Here is a 19252-nt window from a genome sequence, read left to right on the forward strand (position 1 = left end):
ATTTTCAAGGTGTGTATGATGAACATATATATTTCTAAACAGAAAAATTACTGAGTTACCAGACATACACACACAGAGTCTGGTTTCAGATTGAGATGTTGAAAGTGCAACACTGGAGTTTAAAATGCTATTTAAAAGTCTTGCTCAATATGTAGCACACCACAATAGTGTTAACAAATGTATAAACTGCAGAAATAGTGAAAAAGTCTGTCCAGAAGACGAGAGCACAAGAGCGAGAACCATGGCACTGTAGGGCAAATTCATTGAAAAGGGAATCAAAAAATACAGGAGCTAGACTTGTATAGTTTACCTGCCTTGGTAAGGCCTGTATCTTTCACCATAAGAATACTCTCTCAGTTCACAGATCAAACAGGATTTCCTAATCAAGCTATTTATTAACACAAGGGAAAACAAACACACTGTTGCATATGATAATGCATAATATCCTTACAGAAGTGCATTGATGTATTCAGTGAAGTGAATACAACACGATAACAATGGTTTCAGTTACAATGCAAGTTAACTACACCTAATCCTTAACGTTGCAATATAAGGTTGGTGATAATGGTTACATGCACCACGCGGGATCACTGATTGAACTAAGTTCTGCAACAAAAACCAGCTCAGGTGGTTCTTGTCCTTCCTCGGGTCCTAAGCCAGACGTTTCTTTTGGGTGAAAAGTTCTTATTTTAAAAACGCTGTGTGTAACATACCAGGTCCAGTGCAGCAGCACCACAACGAATCCTCACAAAGAAACCTCTTTGCCCCTCCGTGAAGGAAGCATCTGGCTTTAGATCCAAAGAAGTGCGAAAATTAACTGAGCTGTTTTTTGTTACTGAGATCAAGCAGTGATGCAGAGAGGTGCATGTGATCATTTCCACTAACTTCATACAGCAGTGTTAAGAGTTAGGTGTGGTTTTCTTGCATTGTAATTGAAACTTATCAGGGATGCAAATAAAACTCACATTGCATAGTAGTTTGATCCTGGTTTTACTACGAGTTTAATAAAGACAAACCTAAACTTGTTACCTATATACTGTGGCTAATCACGCTCGTAGAAAAACCTGGAATGAGTTTGACTGACATGCAATAGGAGTCTTATTTCCATCCCTGTATTATTATTATTGTGTTGTACCCACTTAAGTCAATATAGCGTTTCTGTTAATAAATAGCCTTGATTAAGACCAAGCCAGGTAACTATTCAACTATGTTGTATATATTTTGTTTACCCTTTTTTATTTATTTGTCCTACTGCACTAAGATCACAGTAATGTTGAAGCCTGGCTAAAAGAGTGAAGTACAACTCCTTGCTCGTATGACCAAATCACATTATTTTAAAAGGGATTCTATTCCTTTCCTGTTTAATATCCAATCATGTGTGTATAGTAAAATGCTCTTTTGCTGTTTCTGCATAGATCATAAATTTACCAGGATTACCAAAGTCCTTCAAGCATGGGGAACTGCTTCTGAAAAGACTCCTGGTTTTGAAATGAAGGTTAGAGGTGTAAAAATGTAGCAACTGTGAGCTGGTAAATGGAAAATCTATTTACAAAAAAAAAAAAAAAAAAAAAAAAAAAAAAACACAGAACTAACAGAAGTTCACCCCCTACCTGTAGTTTCCGCTGAGCACAGCCCTGCAGTCCACCAGCAGGAATCGCTCCATCACCTGGCCCTTGAATGACTTCCCAGTGCGGCAGAAATAGGTGATGCCTGCCACCGTCCGCACCCGCATGAACTGAAACAAAGACAGACATCAAGTCTAATGAAATACAGGCACAGGGCTGATCTTATGCAGCAGCAAGACACAGTCCACTTCAGCAAACACCATGCAACATGAAGAAACAACAGCAGCATTGTTGCATCACTGTTAAGTGTTTGGGGTTACTAGGTAGTTTATTCCTCAATATATTGAGATATGAGCAAGATATGTTCTGCTCTATTTATACAGGTTGCACCCTACACTCAATATAAAGTTAATTCAAGAAAATGGGTTAAATACAAGCATTTAGCGAACATTATCCACAATTTAACATGGCAAAAGGCCAAAATACACAATTTCTAGCAGTTTAACAAATATTCCTTAAAATTAAAATAAAAAACAACACAACACTAACAATTTCAATGTTCATGACAGAAGTACTGGCACCCCTGCTTCAGTAGCTGATTGTATTATAGCTTCCAAACATTTATGATAATTCTTAACTGGTATGTTACATCTTGTTGGTAAAATCTTGCATATTCCCTTCACTCAGACAGATTGGCTACACAGTGCAAAGCATTTCTAGTCATTACGAAGGCCGTTCAAAAAAATGTATCTTCATTTTCTTCAAGAATTCCAGACTTGACTTAGTCATAAGCTTTGGGTCCTTGTCGTGCTGGAAGAAATACAGTCTTCCAATCAGCCTACGAGCAGATGGTATCATTGTACTTTGTAGAATGTTTTTATACATGGCTGCATTCATTCAAACTTCAAATCGCATCAATGTCTCCAGTCCCTGAACTGCTAAAACATTCCTGTATCATGAACGAAAAATCTCCATATTGAAGACTCACTGGACAAGAGGATTTTTGCTGAAGAATGCTTCAGATTTCGGTTTGTTTTATGATCTTTTTTATTTTTTATTTTGCAACGAGGTCTCTACATGTATGCAACCTTCTAAATCTTTCTTTAAGTCCTTGGCTTTTAATCTTGTTTTTTTTTTGCTGCTTGGTTGAGTCTCCTACCTGCTGTACTCGTTATTTTCTTTGGACGTCCACGTCTTCTTTCAAGCATTTTAGTATAATTTATTCTGTGGTACTTCTTGATTCTTGCTCCGATTGTGGATTATGGTATTCCACATTTCTTTGATACTGTTCTGTATCTATTTCCTTTGCTACAAGTGCTTTTCTCGAACGTGAATCCAACTCCTTTGTCTTGACCATCACCTGCTGTGAATTTTGTTCCACTTCAGGTTTCCTCTACAACAGAGGCTGTCAACCTTGGCTCTTCTAATCTATTGCAGGACATTTCCAACCAACTGATCTTCCGCAGCAGGGCTAGGAAATGGTTGGAACAAAGTCCTGCAATGGAATGGACTGGATGAAACAAGATAGCCAGGTCCCCTGATCCACAATATTGAAGCACGAGTGATATTAGCTTGCAGATTTCTGGTTGAACAGCTGCTCAGGCAGCCTGTACATGTCATTATCGGAGGAGGATCAGGAAGATACAGCCCAGAGAGGCCGCTCCTTCCAAAAAACCACCGGAATGTGACCGGACAAACCACAAAGCCAGCTCCTCTACTCAGCCAATACCAGTGTCTATTAAAAACTGTCAACCTAGAACTAAAGGGATTCAACTACACCATCTACATTTTAAGCATTGTTAACCTTATTACCAGTGTCATATCAAATGTGGCGTTCAGCAGAATTCTCTTTTACCATTTCTGCTTTGATCATGATTTTTCCCACTTAGGTCATGCTTAGACCAGGCTTACTAACTAAATGTCCTCTTTCAACGACAGGGATTCTCTTCAGATTCCTAATTGTTAGAAATGGCCACAAGGGGTTTGCAACTGTGTCAACAGCGAGATAGTAAATGGAAGAATATCTTTGCTAAGGGTGGGACTTTTGAGAAATATATTGCTTGAGTACTCTAACCCAACACCAGACAATACTCTGCCTGCACTGCCTTCAATTCTAACCATCTTTAGGGCGACTAATTGTACCATTCTTGGGAATACCAAATTCCGTTTTTCAAAAATGGCCAATTCCATTTGATCCCATTTAATAAATATTTCCACAATTCTTTTTTTTTTCATATCATACTTGTTGCTGTAATAGTAAGTGAAGGACCTGAAGGCACTTCAAATCTGTCATTATGTTTATAGACATTACTTGGCTCATTGCTGGCATTAAAATAAGCAGAAAAACCTAACAATTATATTACAACAGTTCAGAAAACTAAAATGTCGAGCACAGTTGGGAGAATTATATTTACATCTTCCACTAACACTGCAAATAAAGGTGTTTTGAAAAGACCAGTTTAGCTTATTGCTGGCATTTATATTAACAATAAAACATATGAAAGTTTAGTAACAGTCCAGCAATGTCACGTGACAGTAATCCTATGTCCAGTACTCCACAACTTAAGTTTAGCGTTTTACTGGCATTATAATAATAACCAGGATAAAATATGAAACCCTGATAAAGGCGTGTTGACTGACTCGTTGCTATAAAACAGGTTCACTGCTATGTATTACCCGATTGTAATTTAAATAGCGCCCCCTTTAATGTAAAACTATAATTAATCCTCTCAATGGTTTCTTTCCTAACTCTGCAGTGTTATTTGCAAGATTTAAAGAGGCTTATCTCCAGATAGAATGTCTTTATGAAACCAACGGTGTGTAGTTTAGTGACTACATCCTTTACACAGTAAAGTGATCAATTTCCTTTAAGGATTGTATAGCTAAAAAAATAGTTTTGAGCTCATTTCTTCGTTGTCAAATAAAATTCAATTAAGAAACGGCCATGGTTTAAAATTGCTAATTGTAGCTTCATTAAAGGCAGGTAGCGTGGAAGGAAATAAACTAAACAATAATGAAATACGCAATTAATTTAGCTTACTTACTTCCGGAAAGCTCCGCCTTGAGCGCAGTTTCTTACGACTCGCATTATTATATTTAATGGTATTGACTTGTACACGATCACACAAGTTATAGCAAAACTTTAAGAATACTATCGCACCATTCTAATGTAGATAAATCAGATTTCTTTTAGCTCTGTCTTACTGAAACATTGCTTTTTTTTCTTCATTGATTTTTGTTTCGAGTACTCGAACTCACCCCTACTCTTTACTATATCAAAGTTTCAAAGGGAGACAGAAATTTCAGGATGCACACCCCTGGTGATAATTTTTCAAACTGCCTCACTTTAGAATGTCTTTCCAGAAGCATACCCTGTGGTTGAAAAAGCAGTTAGTAAGCCTGGCAGATAAACAACGATTGAGTTAGAAATAAACACAGCAAGTGGTGAAGAACACTCAAAACAGGAAATAGACTAGGCCAGAAAGTGAAGTCATTGTGAAGCACGTAGTTTCAGATGGACAGAACAACAGTTTGGTTATAATCCATTGACATATAAATTACATTTTAGAACATTAATAAATACACTGTTTAAAATACAGTGCACAAACAGCAAAGGGACTTCAAATTGTAGACTTGCGACCCATTCATATCTTTACCTGAACTATTCGACTCTGTCAAATTAGTAGTCATTCTGCCCCTAAAGTCAAATGAAACCTGCTGAATAATGTTATGTTAACTGAATTACATACCGCTTTGTAATTTTCCATATACTGAATAAAAAACTAACAAATTGAAAAACTAATTTTGAACTCTAACATGAAATACCATACTACTATTATGGCTTCTGGTATGCAACTTTTGCGATATCATTTTGTAGTTTCTTTAATGCTATTAAAACAAAAAATATCTAAATTATGTTCATATAGTTTTTTTTTTTTTTGTTTTTTTTGTGTTTTTTTTTGTTGTTGTTGTTTTTTTTTTTTTAATTATGCCTCAATCCTAAAAAATTCTAGGTGATGCAAAACTTTTGGCCATAGCTGTAGGAGACTAAACAGAAAAATCACGAGATTTAATGGTCAAAAAGATTGACAGTGTAGCTTACATTGACCAGCTCCAGATTGACTTTGCAGTGGGTGACCATGGCTACGAAGTGGTGTGCGTTGAGCTCGTCGAGCAGGATGTAAACCGCCACGCGGCGAGACGCAGCGTCCAAGATATCAGCAAACAGATCCACATCGGTGAACACATCCATCACCACGGCAATGACCTGGAGAACAGACAGACAAGCAGGTCAGAGAGAGGGAGACAGGGAATCCTACACCAGCAAGCTCGAGGGAGGTGTCCCCTGGGTTCATTCACAGGCTCTCCGTTAGCTGACTGAGTTCACAGGACACTCGCTACCAAACCCATTACATTAAGGACATCAAAATTCAGTCCCTTGTGAAACAAGCAGTGTTGCGAGATGAAGTGCTGTTATAGATTCCTTGTTGGTGAGATCCGGTTGAAAGCTGTATAAATCACGATAATCTGTATACATTTCTTACATAACTGTGTTCTGTAAAATCATTCCAAATATTTGTTACATCTTTGCGGAAAGTTTAGTGCAAGACTTACAGTAAGCGCGCTTGTGTCCTGTGTGTTTACGCTTCATATCGGTTCTCAGTGTGCCGGTACTCTATTGTTATTTTACATTCTTTTAATTGTCCCAACAGTCTCAGAATTCTACTGCTTAGAAGTGGGTATGAAAGGAATTCAATCTAACTGCAGGCATGACAGCATTGAACATCGGTTATGTACATCAATTATGAACGGGCCTTTTTGGACATGTTTTTACTTAGACAGTTTCCTTGAATAAAACACTTTTTCCTATAGCTTGTTACAAATATCTTTAACTTGGAGATAAATAGGCCAGTTTACAAACTGACACAGGTCAGGCACAACAAACAATATTACACACAACTGCACTCACGTTACTGTGTAACAAATAATGTAATTTGCTTTTAACCATTTAAAATAAGGTTAAATTACATTCTTTTCCACCTCTGGGTGTTTTTTCCAAATGGACATGCCAGGAGCGCAGGCGTACAGTACCTGATTTTATATTTATTTTATTAAATCAAATAATAATAAAAAATGATCTTTAAAATAACCAAGGACTTAAAGCCCTAGGGCCTTACTCAGAGAAGGGTTGTTTTAAAAAAACGTTCTGTTAAGTCATTTTTGTTTAAAAAAAAAAAAAAAAAAAGAAGGTGGTTGCGTGTGGGTCACAAAACCATTTTTGGTTGTCTTAGTGAAGGCCAGAAGTTAAATTTAGGTTTTTTTAAAAACGTTTAAAAAAAAAAAAAAAAACCACAAACACACCACTTTAAACTTTTGTGAATCAATCTCTTTGTTTCTAGTTTTGTAAAGTGACATGCAATCTTCAAACTGCTAAACCCGTGTGAGAGGAACACTGAAGGCCTGTAATGTAGACAGCTTCAAGCCAGGCACTCTAACAGTGAAACTTCAGATACTGTCACATTTGGAACTAAATTCCTCCTGTCTGACTGCAGGGAGGTTTGGTGCTGGATTCATTGCTCATGCAAGGGACGGGCCTCCAGCCCTGTACAATGAAGTGCCTTGTCTATCCTCTGAACAGATGTAAACTACAGCACACCGGGTACCGCTAGGTTACAGCAGGAGGGATCAAAGCTAGATTCAAACCACTGTCTCCAGGTATGAGAGCTGTGGATCACCGTGAATTAGCTTGAGGAAAGCACTTTCACTCAAAGCTAACTAGCGCAGAACAAACCGATACTTTCTCTAGCCTTTTCAGTATTGTATCACTAGTAATTCATGTTTCCATATATGTGAACAATAATAAAAATAAAATAAAAAAAACACAACAGTGCAGGCACACGTAGAGGCTCCTCATAACTGCAAAGTTCAAAATATGAATGGGTTGTACAGGTTAAAACTTTTTTGAAGAGTGCCACATGCCATGTGGAATGTTTGCTTCCAAATTCAGGCAGTTATGTTCACCATACAGTGATTCAGATGGACAGACATAATCAGTACATAAGTGGTCCCATTTTTTCAGGGCTCCAAATAAAACCAATTGACAACCATCTATGGTCTGACTGTGACATATTCCTTGGTTCAGAATGCTGAGAAACAAGGGCTACTGTTAGGAATCCGGTTTTGCAAAACTCAGTGGGGCAGTATGCACTCCTAAATCATAGCGTAGGTAGGAATTTGATTAGCATTTGTTTTTCTAAAGAGGGCTGTTTAAAAGTAGAACATACAACTTTGCCCTGCAGAAAGCTATCCAGTGTGTTATCACAGGCTGGCCTTGTACCTGTACTGACATTTGGAGATGTGGAGAGGGCCAGTCCTGGGTTTCAGAACTCCCCTTGTTATTTTATTGAAATGACCAAGTTGCAGGAGATTGAACAACCAGACCCCTCTTAAATCTGCTCTGATCTGATTACATCTCATCACAGCATGAAATAGTTACACCTTATAGGAGTTAGTCGTGCTACTATAAAGGTGGGGGGCATTTATTTAACATCAAACTCCCGACTCCTCATAATTTCAATTTCATTTAATGTATTTATGAAACCCTAGCATGCACTTCAAGCCATGCAAGAGTGACATCGCTTTTTCTTTCTATAGTATTCTGTTGGCAGAGATGTGTTTGTGTGTTTAAATACTGTAACTGGGAGTGTATGTATAGTAGATAAATGGTAATGACACTGGCCCTATTCTTTTCAATTTCAAAGAAAACACCTGTTCTGTCTCTCATCTTTCCATTGTCCTTGAGGGAGTATCAGCTCTGCCATCATACTTCACAGCCACCGCACACATACAGTCACACGCTTTGAATGAAAAATGCACCATCCGAGACCTTATGTGAGACATGCTGGATATAAAAATGATTAAAATAGAAAGACATGCATTAAGGAATGATTTACTGTCAGATTTGAGAGATTGGCTGGCATGCAGTGTTACCAAGCAGTTTGAGCTAAGGCACTGGGATACAATGCAGGCAGTGCGGGTAGTGACTAGACCAGACAGGCTGTAAGGCACTGCAGTCCAGTGTGGGTAAAGCAGACTGCATACATTTTAATATTTAAGTCTTCACTTTGGTAATAATTTCATTAATCTCACTTTTAATGGAACTGTATGGCCTGTTGGTGCATGTTGACAATGAGTCAACACAAGAACCCTCCCTTTCTGAAACCTTGTACCGTCACTGCGAGAGCCATAAAAAGTATGAATACGCTACTACTAGCAACAGCAGTTTATAAATAACGTATGTAAAACTATCTATTAGGTCAGGATGAAAATAAACACCAGGCATTTAAATAAGGGTTTCCCCAACTGATTTTGCAGAGAACACCTACCACGCTGATATTTTCACGAAGGGACTACAGCAGCATCTTAAATATGTCAAAACGGTTTTTAAAACCAAAACTTCACCGTATTTTGTTCTACTGAATTACCATGTGCCAGGCCAATTGTGGAGCTCAATTGGAACAATAAAGTTTTAATTAAAACACCCTGTATATATTTATTAATTTAGGGTGTGTGTGCATGTATGACTATCAATATTCAAACTTGCAAACAAGGTAACTAATTATAAACTGACGTCATGAGTACTGGGCCTCCACTAGAATAATTTTTAAGTATTTGCTTGAATAGTAGAATTTGTAAATTCAATGCCAGCACTGCATAGTGATAGCCACAGAATACTGTGCGTGTGTCTGTCTGTGACTCACCTGCTGCGCAGACTTGATGAGCCGGCGCGCCTGCTCCTTGATGCTGGGCGTGTTGGGGTTGGGGGGGTTGACCAGAGTGGTGACCTCGGTTGGGCCGACGAAGCTACGCAAGTTGGGCCAACCCATATCCAGCCCGGGGGCGTCCAGGTCTGAGTGCATGGGCCAGTAGGTTCCCGAGGAGCTGTCCGGGTCCTCGAAGCCTCCTTCCAGGTACAGGCAGTCTGACTGCACAGCCATGTGGGGCACCTGCAGTGTCTGCTGGATGTGTTTGATCTCCGGCTCGGCCAGGAAGTCCGGCATGCCCTGATTCTGCAGGAAGTGGTAGTAGCCCGCCAGGTCATCCTCCGCCAGTGCGTCGATGGCCAGGCGGTACTCCTCGCGATAGTGAGGCTCGAGGTAGTTCGGGTCCAAGGGGTTGTCCCCCTGCGATGAGCACTGGGAGGGGCGGGCCATGGTGGGACAGGGAGGAGGAGGAGGAAGAGGGGGGAGGGAACCTGTCAAACAGGAGACAGAAAGAGAGTTATTTTTTGTCAAAGCTAAAAGTGAAACTATTCATGGTCTGTTGTGTACTGCAGTGCTGGGACAAGTATGCAGTGGCAAAAACTACCATGTTCATAGTCATTCAGACACAAAGGAAACCAATCCATCAATGAGGTCTGAAATAAATACATATTCTACTGTACCTGTGTTTTTTTACTGTAATAATGTAATTTGGTATAAATTATACTTTTGTATAATTAAAAAAAAAATTATCCAATTAAAAAAATTAAGAATATTTGAATATTCCTTTAAATATTGAAACAATATTCAAACATGAAAAACCCACTTCATCTATTGTGAAGCACTAATATATATTGTGACAAACAGAAACAATTTCTTGCAGTTCACAGATAGACATTATTACCAATACATGTTCAACACTAACAGGTTCCCCAACTTTTACTACATGTTTTTAAATGGTATGCTGCTGCAGATAAAACACAGTAGAACAATCTTATTGCAGACTTGACAAGCTGTCCACGCTCAGTATCAAGAGACTCATAAAAGAGCACATCAAAAATTACATCAAGTCAGTCTACTTCAGATAAAAGGCTGTTGGCTAATATTAGTGTTTATTCAAAGCTTTAGCCTGTAGCATTATATCTCATTTCACTGTGTAATGCCCTCACAACATACTGGCATCCAGGAACAGGCGTTCGTATCTCCAGAACTGATAATGAAGAACGAAGCCCTTGAACCAATGCCCACCTACATTAAAGTTCAGTTCAGTGAATTTCAGTCAGATTTCAAATCTGGTATTATTTTCCAAATAACCCATCAACTCTTCCCAATTTCAACCAGCGTCTTTACTTTGTTAGATATCATATTTTTCTGCAGATTTAATCAATTTCTATGAAACTATTGCTGGTTTTTAAATTTCTAGAATGTCAATTTTAGTCAATATGATTATCATGTTTACACCCATTTTGAGTTTTTTTGTTTGTTTTTTTGCTGTAAGTCCTCTAACTGGCTGTCCTTTTGCTTTCAAGCCTGTGTGGTTTAGATTTTTTCTTGAGCACCTGCATCACTGAAGCCAGTTAGAGTGGGTAAAAGAGAAAAGCAATATAAATCCTAATATTAGAGCAACACAACTCGAGTATGAACCAATCAGGAAGACTGCAAACAGCTACAGGCCTATAATCTTTAAGGACGACAGTCATCACTGAATAAAAATAATAATAATGAGGCAGACACACAGCATTAGGTGTTGACACACTGCACAGGCGCACAAATTTTATTCAACACAAGTACTGCCACTAGGGTACCAGCAATGTTAGCCCTAGTGTCAGATTTAATAAAGAAAACAAAACAAAGCTAAAAATAAAAGTTTGCCACACAAGGCAAGCGCTAGCCTCACTAAAAGAGACGTCCCGCTCCAGGACGCTACTACACTAACCCCTCTCTATATTGGTTGGGATCAACATTCCCTACTGCTGTTGCTCCCAAAGTCCCAGCCTCCCAGCGACTGCGGGTCGTTGCAACGGTCCTGGCTGAGCAGAGCCTTCACAGGCACAGTCTTGCAGTTGAAGGGTTCCTTGGTAGTTATCCTGCAAAGCGGATGCTCTCCTCAGGTGCCTTTTGAGCTGTGTGAAGCCTCCCTGGGCTTGCCCTCCAGCCAATCCGGACCTTCCGATCAGCTCAGCCCCGGCGAGCCTACCTGCTCAATTGGTTGCCTAGCAACAGGTCTCCTGTTATGCTCCCAGCTGCACACATCTGAGCACAAGGACAAAGTTTAAATACCAAGAAAAAGGCAGCGCTCCGGACCTAATTTTGAAATGACCAGCAAAACAGCTCAGCTTTTAGTCTTGTTTTCAAATATGTGACCCAGTTTCCAACAGGGGCAAAGTAACAACTAATTCTTCAAGTGTGTTTAAAAGCTATATGCAGACCACTGGCAGTGGAATATTGAAAGGGGACACATTAGAATATTGGTTTACACTTTCAGCTATTTGAAAAGTGGATTGGTTAACTCAGGTTTTTAAAACAATTTTGCTAACTATTTTATTGCTCCTGTTCAAATAATGCGTTGGCTTAATTGCTTAAATTCAATTCCATATTTAATTTATTGCGTCAGTTTATTGTGTGGGAGTTTATACCGTCCATCGCTTACTGTGGGTGAATCACGTGAACACAAACACACCCGTTCTAAGAGGTGGAGACTGTATTACAGCAACAAGAGTCTGATTAAAAGTCTTGGCATTTTGCTAACTATTTTATTTTATTGCTCCTGTTCAAATAATGTGTTGGCTTAATTGCTTAAATTCAATTCCATATGTAAATTTATTGCTCATTTATTGATACAACTTTTTACAACATGCAATATAACTGCAAAAAGAACAAGGCTTGGGCACTGCTGTTCTAAACAGGCCACGAGTCAGTGTGTGCAATAAATGCTCAAGGAATTAAGATCATCCTGTTAGAGAAAGAAAAGACATGTACCTTAATGTGCATTCATTCACACCTATCGAACGAATGCTATGCACTTCCACGATGTCTGCCTTGATTAATGCTATGTAACAAATGGAATGCAGTGTTTCAGGTAGGCATTCCAGTCTGATACAGTGAGTTTTCAGTTCAAACGCGATACCATTACACCTAATGGGGACTAAAACACACCCTACTTTGACTAAAATGGAGTTAAAAAGTGCAGTATATATCTTTGTAAGGGCAGAAAGCGCTTCAGATTCTGAACAGAATTCAAAATATCCCCAGGTGTAATGACTACTTTTCAAAAGGGCGTACGGCCAGATTTACTCTAAATCGTCATTAGAACAATTTCTTCAGATAGTAAAAACACACCCGATAAAGTTACCAACCAAAAAATAAACCACCACAATATTTAAATGAGGGCTTTGATGTGTAAGGATACTGATTTCCGTGATTGCGGTATCACGGAATGAGGAATTGGGAACAGATTTTGGCATTAGGAACGGAGTTTTGAAGTTTACTCTTTCTTCCCTCAACTCCAGTTTTCTGGGGTTTTTTGCACTATACCCAGCCAAGTTGAATTAATTCATCATGTGCCTTCACTCACGTGTCTCTGCTGATGCTCAGCATGGTGGCTGCACCATTGAAGAAAACAAAATGCAATGTTTCAGCAAAAGACAGAGCTAATTCTGATTATCTATATGGAGGATGGTGGGGTCCTATTCTGCACATTTTGACGTCAATACCATTAAGATCATATTGCCAGTCGTAAACACAGAGAACAAGAAAGCAAAAAAAGACAGCAACAACTTAGACCCAAGGTCCTGCGCTCAAGGTGTGGCTTTACCAAAGTAAGCTAAAGTGATTGCATTTTTAATTATTGTTTACCATGTTTCCTTCCACCCTAACTGCATTTTATAAAGCTATAATTAGCAATGTTAAACCACGACTGTTAATGAAATTATATTATAGGACGATGAAGAAACTGTTTTTCTAGTCATACATTCCTTAAAAGAAATTGCTTTTACTTAATTGCTTTATTGCTTTATTGCTTTGTAATCTGTCATGCTTCCACTGGAAGCGCTCCATTACACCATGCAGAACGTGTTCCGTAACCTGAGAACACGTTCATTTCTGCGCGTGCTTAAGACATGCTAAGCGAATAGGTTTCAGAGTGTCATAAGAATGCAGGGAAAAGAACACATTCTGTGATTTATTTTTGGAGGACCCCTAGATGGCGCAGACCCCTGGTTGCGAACCCCTGGTGTAAAGGATGTAGTCACTACACTACACTACACACCACGTGTTTCCTAAAGACATTCTGTCTGGATTTTGCAAATAATAAGGCAGAATCATTTTAGGATTTTTTTGAAAACTGACAAAGTTTGCAGGATGGTCTTTGAGTATCATGAGTTCTTCGCTGGAAACAATTTGCTAACAATGCAGCCTGCCTGTTCTGTACATTTCTGCACTGGCATTACTTTTTTGCACTTACTTCATTAATTTCATAGGTTTTAATTTTAATGTAATGAGTGTTTTAATAAACGTTTTTAACCGCATACCTGCTTGTTTGTTTTGATTACTGTACTGGTGATTGGGGGACAGTTTGAGTGTCACCTTATTGTGTGGGAGTTTATACTGTCCATCGCTTACTGTGGGTGAATCACGTGAACACAAACACACCCGTTCTAAGAGATGGAGACTGTATTACAGCAACAAGAGTCTGATTAAAAGTCTTGGCATTAATAAAACAATTGCAGTAATATTTGTTCATTTACTTATTTGAACTTTCAACGTTATATTTATGTTCAAATGCCAAAAATGTACATAGCAATATCAGGGCCATTCCATGAATTGTAACATTTGTTATAGTGCAGAACCCATCAATGTCTATCCACTGACAGGCCCAAGTAGGGATTTTCCACTCTGTTTCATTTCTAAAAGTTCAATGCTCATAACAAGAACTCCTCCAATATAGTTTAAAATAAATGACTGCAATATTAATGTGTATCAGGCTACATGGAATAGAATGAAGAAATACTGAATAATACATTCAGAAAGGTGTTATTTACGTTTTCTGTAAATTAGCAAATAAGTGGTACTGCTTTCTTAATACATCAACCTGACATTTAAATGCAGCTATCTAGTAAAGAAAAACATTTTAAAAATCACCAGTGGTTAAGGTATTAACGATTAGAGAAAAACGTGTTCTACAATTTATAACACTTTGTGGTCAATGTACTTGTTGGAAAGACAAACTTTCCCTGGTAAAAATAGTTCTCTTGATTTTAGGTGTTGCTAACTTAGTTTGCTATTTACCATATTGACTTTTTTTATTATTTAAAACACTACCTTTTTTTATTATTATATTTGAACAGAAGTGGTATATTAGTTATTTACTGGCCGTGCACAATCCATTAATTTGTGAAATTATTAAAACATGGAGATTGACAAACATTTACAATGATAGAAATGAAATGGCAATGTGTTTGTGTTAATTAATGTATTTATTTTTCGGTGAGAGCAGTGCAGGGAAAGAATGTTGCCTTCCCAAAAATAATAATAATAATAATAATAATAACAACAGGGTATTCAGAAAAATCAGAATTCCACAAAGCAGAAGCTATTTTTATATTTGAATAACTCCCAAGTATTGCTTATTATAGTTGTACTCTTAGTACGATACTTAAAATGTACTAGCAAATGTGTTCCAAACTGCACTGAAAGAAACATTTCCTTAAAGCATGTTATAAATTTGTTGAGGTGAGGTCGGGTCACAGGGAACCTTTTGTAAAGGCTAGACCCCCCCCTGTTAATCACCAACTGACTGATAGTGTTCACTGTTAAATTAAACCAAAATCTTACAAGTTATAGTCTACTTTTTGTGTATGCTTTGTCTGACAGGGAGAGGTATTTTTTAAGGACAAGCAGATCTTTAAGAAGGACAAGCAGATTTTCCTAGCATTTTGTCCCTTGGACAACAAGGATTTTTCTTGTTTTTCCGAAATTGACCATCCCTGCTTTATTGTGGAACAGCAGAGAACAAAATAGTTTTCATACAAAAAATTAAGGGCATTTCCTCAGGTCTCAGCTGGTGTTAAGCTGAGCTGCAAAGTGGCTTCAGCAATTGAAGTTTTCTGAGCAGTCACAGCAACATACAAAATAAATGCCAACTTTACAACCCCATTGCAAGCCTACGTGCAGAGAACCATGGAACAGTTACACCCAAAACCATAAAGAAAAGCCTTTTCTCCTATCTTAGCTCTCATAAAAAGAGAAGCATTTAAAATCACGTTTACTCATAGTCCTCTCCTCCACCCTCCTCATTATCTACTTTACAAGCTGTGTGTGACTTCATTTAACCAGCCATCTACCCCCCTTCTATACTCACAACCCAATTTTATGACCTGTGATGCATTCCAGGGCATGTGCCAAATTCATGCGGATTAGAACTAGCTACATGCATGCCTTGTCTTGTCTTGAGAGTTTGATAAACCTCAAATTCAAACCTTACAATATGCACTTCTACTTTTTTTTCCCCAATTATTTCTATAATATTTTTTTTTGTTATATTACAGCAACAGCTCAAACTTAGTATGGTAATCAATTATATAAATGAATACAAAACCCAAGCTAAAGTACATTAGTAACATACTGAAGTTAAATAAATACAAAAACTACTTTTACTGTCCAAGTTCCAATCACATGCTGCACAATTCCTGGTTAACCCTAACAAAAGTATGATTTGTGATGCTGTTATATCATAAAATTATATGTAACCCTAATATTCCTGAATAGGTTGTGAAGGCCTTCCTTTGCCTGTCACAGTGTAGTTAAAGTTATGCATTTTACTTGTGTGTATTTTATACAGAAACCATACAAAATTAGACATCACTTCAGGTGTTTTTTCTGTTTTATTTTGTTATTAAATCCCTGTCATTGCATTTTCTTCACCACAAACAAAGTGGAAAAAGACATTTTTCATAGAGTAATAGCATTACTGAGGTTTATTTATTCATTTATTTTTAGCTGTACATGAAAGTGAAAACTTGTCAGATTTAACTTAATTCATGTGCAGCAATGTTAGTTTGAATATTCAGATCGTTTCTCTGCACTAAAGAAAATAATATTACTCCACGCTGCTTTTTTACATTGCTCTACTAAAGTCTTTTCTCAGCCAATGAGCACTGACACAAAGCAAAATGGGTGGAGATTTGTGACAGAAAAAAACTGATCAGAATTGAATCTCGGCCAGTCAACATGCAGTGACCATACCAACATTAATGCGGGCCAGTTTTGCTCCCCTGTTTTGAAGCTGGCTGAGCTGCTCATCTAAATAGTTATTTGAGATTCAGTAACAAATCCAATATGATCTGCTATGCAGCTACAAACGAGATGCTTTTGGTTTTGTAAATACATTTCAAGAAATGTGCAAAACTGACTCCTAAATAAGGCTGAATACAGTATGTCAATCATCAATCTATATTATTAGCCTGATTCAGAATCACTTAAATATGCTTTCTCAATACAGGCAGTTATTAACTTGACCCACTCAAGTGAGAAGTAGCATGTAAGTGTGGTTTCCATAAAATAAATTCAAATCATAAACAACTGTCTTTTTCAATCTCTGAATTCCCTGCTGGTCCTTCTTACATTCTCAGAAGAAAATTACAAACACAGCTAGAAAGGTACAGCAAGTAAAGCGTGGGGAACATACTGTATGTAAAACATGTTAAATAATGAAATTGCATACGCATTATTTGTCGTCCACTTTTTCACTTTGTAGGTCTCACGTGTAGTAACTACGTTAAAGAAAGTTCTCTGCATGCATACCTTATTTTCAGGTTTTTTCACTCTTGCACTTCCAATATCATTTCCCCTCAGCAGTGTCTTCAGGGTCACGTCAGTCACTAGGTGAAGTGGCTGGTTGGTTAATGACAGGAAAGGAGGCCCTGAAGGGATGGGGACAACGACAACTAGGAAGTGCAAGACTAGATGAAAGAAATGTGAGTGGACATTTGTATAATATAGTATGTGGTTTGTTTTTTACAAGATACGCTTTCAAAACTGCATGCATGTACTGTATGTACAGTACTGGTACTTGATAAACTTTTTTTTTTTTAATAAAAACACATGCACGGGTGAAACCTACTTAGAGACATGTATGACTTATGGATTTGTGCAATTAGCCAGAAACCCTTTAAAACATCAATTTAAAAAATTTAACTAAAGATTGAAAGAGGGGCAAGTGAAGCAACAGGCTAATTCACTAGCCTTTTCACCTGATGGCCTCCGAATACAAAATTATTGAGAAAACGTAGTAAAACCAGAGAATGTGAGCAAAGCGGAGACATAATTCGCTCACAATACCCTCTGCTCCACTATTTCTTCCATTCTGCTCCACTCCTTGAGATTCCCGCTCAACTTCCCAGCTCCACAAAATTAAAACTAGACATTTTTTCCCCTCCACTGTGTTGCCGACTGGAGATGAAAGGACTGAAAAGTACATTCAGAAGGGAATGCTATTTAATCTTCCTTTTTACTTGAAACAAGTAAAAAAAAAAAAATCAATCCCCAGCTATGATCAGCAAAGAAAAAAAAAAAAAAAAAAGACAACATACAGTGCTCAGAGAAGTTATCGAATTCAAAGAAGCTTTCTCATTATTATTGATCTGTACTGAAAAAATGTGTAAACTGAAAATAGACTTCATAAGTTAGGAATATCATCTTGCAATACAGGTTTTTAACAGGTTCCTATGATATCGTGTACGGTGTACTCACCCATTTCAAACTTTCCATGGGATTCGTATCCAATTAGCTTTTGGGCTTGTTTCTATCTGAATATCTCATAGGAAGCTCAAAGCAACCCATGACTACGAGTCTAACAACAGGACTGACAGACCAGTCTGTAGTGAATGACAGATTAATATTTTTTTTGCAGCCCACTTTTTACCTTGGCTTCATTGTATTCCTCAAGTTCTTCCTCAGTCATAGTGCATCTGTATTTGTCACTTTTTTTTTTTTTTTTTTTTTTTTTTTAACTTGTGCAAACTCCATGGCTAAACAATAAAACCGTGCTAGCTCTTCTCAGTGCTGTGAAAGAGTGGTCCGGAAACATCCAATCCACACTCTACTCCAGATAAAATTGGCACGCTCTGCTCCCTGTTCTGTGTAAAACACAGTCTTAGTCCTAGTATGAGCTCTGACTTAACATTGCATGGCTCTGTTTGCTTTATGAGAAAGATCCAGACATGTGGTTCATTGTAGGCAAGCTGCTCTGTAAACTGTAATTACAGTATAATTGTAGTGCATATTAAACTTATTCTATTCTAGAGATCTTATACTGCCCTTTGAACTACGCTGCCTGCCAGTCTCCTGTTTTATTTATTTATTTCATTTATATGTCACCTTTCGTCATAGACCCCAAGGTGCTTTACAGAAAACATAATACACACAGCATAATAAAACATTCAAATAGCATAAAGATAAAAAAAGAGACTATTTCAAATAAAAGTAAAAACATTTCTAATCATAATAAAAAAAACAGTAATAATAAAAAGGCCTGTGTATATAAATAAGTCTTCAATCTTGACTTACAGACTCCTAGCTTCTCTGACAAAAAAAAAAGGCAGAGCATTCCATAATGTAGGAGCCTTATAAGAAAAGGCCCTTCCTCCCATACTATTAGTATTTACCTTTGGAATAAACAAGAGCCCTGCATCCTGAGATGTAAGATTCCGCTTAGGAATCTATGGGACCAGGACCAATTTTGACCAGGACCCTGTCGTTTCGAAAGCAATCTCCCAATTGTACAATTCACCTAGATTATATTCAGCATAAATAAAAAAACATTTCTAAGTTGATTTTATTGTATAACAGTTTGATTTTAAGAGAACTGGCCAATGGAATCTCCAGACTTAGCCGTGATGCCGTTTCAGTTGACCTATTTTTTGACTTTTA

The 19252-nt window shown here is 37.8% G+C and overlaps 1 protein-coding gene across 3 annotated transcripts in view; it reads right to left on the minus strand.

The window, feature by feature from the left end:
• Positions 1-19252, minus strand: part of LOC121312966 (protein FAM83H-like) — a 37251-nt gene that overhangs the window by 8631 nt on the left and 9368 nt on the right. The window contains exons 2-5 of one of the 3 annotated variants that reach the window (XM_041244999.1): positions 17126-17244; positions 9326-9819; positions 5668-5832; positions 1611-1735 (exon numbers count right to left, since the gene is read on the minus strand). In XM_041244999.1, coding sequence (XP_041100933.1) covers positions 1611-1735; positions 5668-5832; positions 9326-9778 — 743 coding nt within the window. In that variant the 5' untranslated portion in view covers positions 9779-9819; positions 17126-17244. Of the gene's footprint in view, positions 1-1610; positions 1736-5667; positions 5833-9325; positions 9820-17125; positions 17284-19252 lie in introns of all 3 variants that reach the window. The other 2 variants (XM_041245000.1, XM_041244998.1) reach the window with 2 other exon arrangements.

This window comes from Polyodon spathula, chromosome 3, assembly GCF_017654505.1.
Source record: "Polyodon spathula isolate WHYD16114869_AA chromosome 3, ASM1765450v1, whole genome shotgun sequence".
NCBI classification, from domain to species: Eukaryota; Metazoa; Chordata; class Actinopteri; order Acipenseriformes; family Polyodontidae; genus Polyodon; species Polyodon spathula.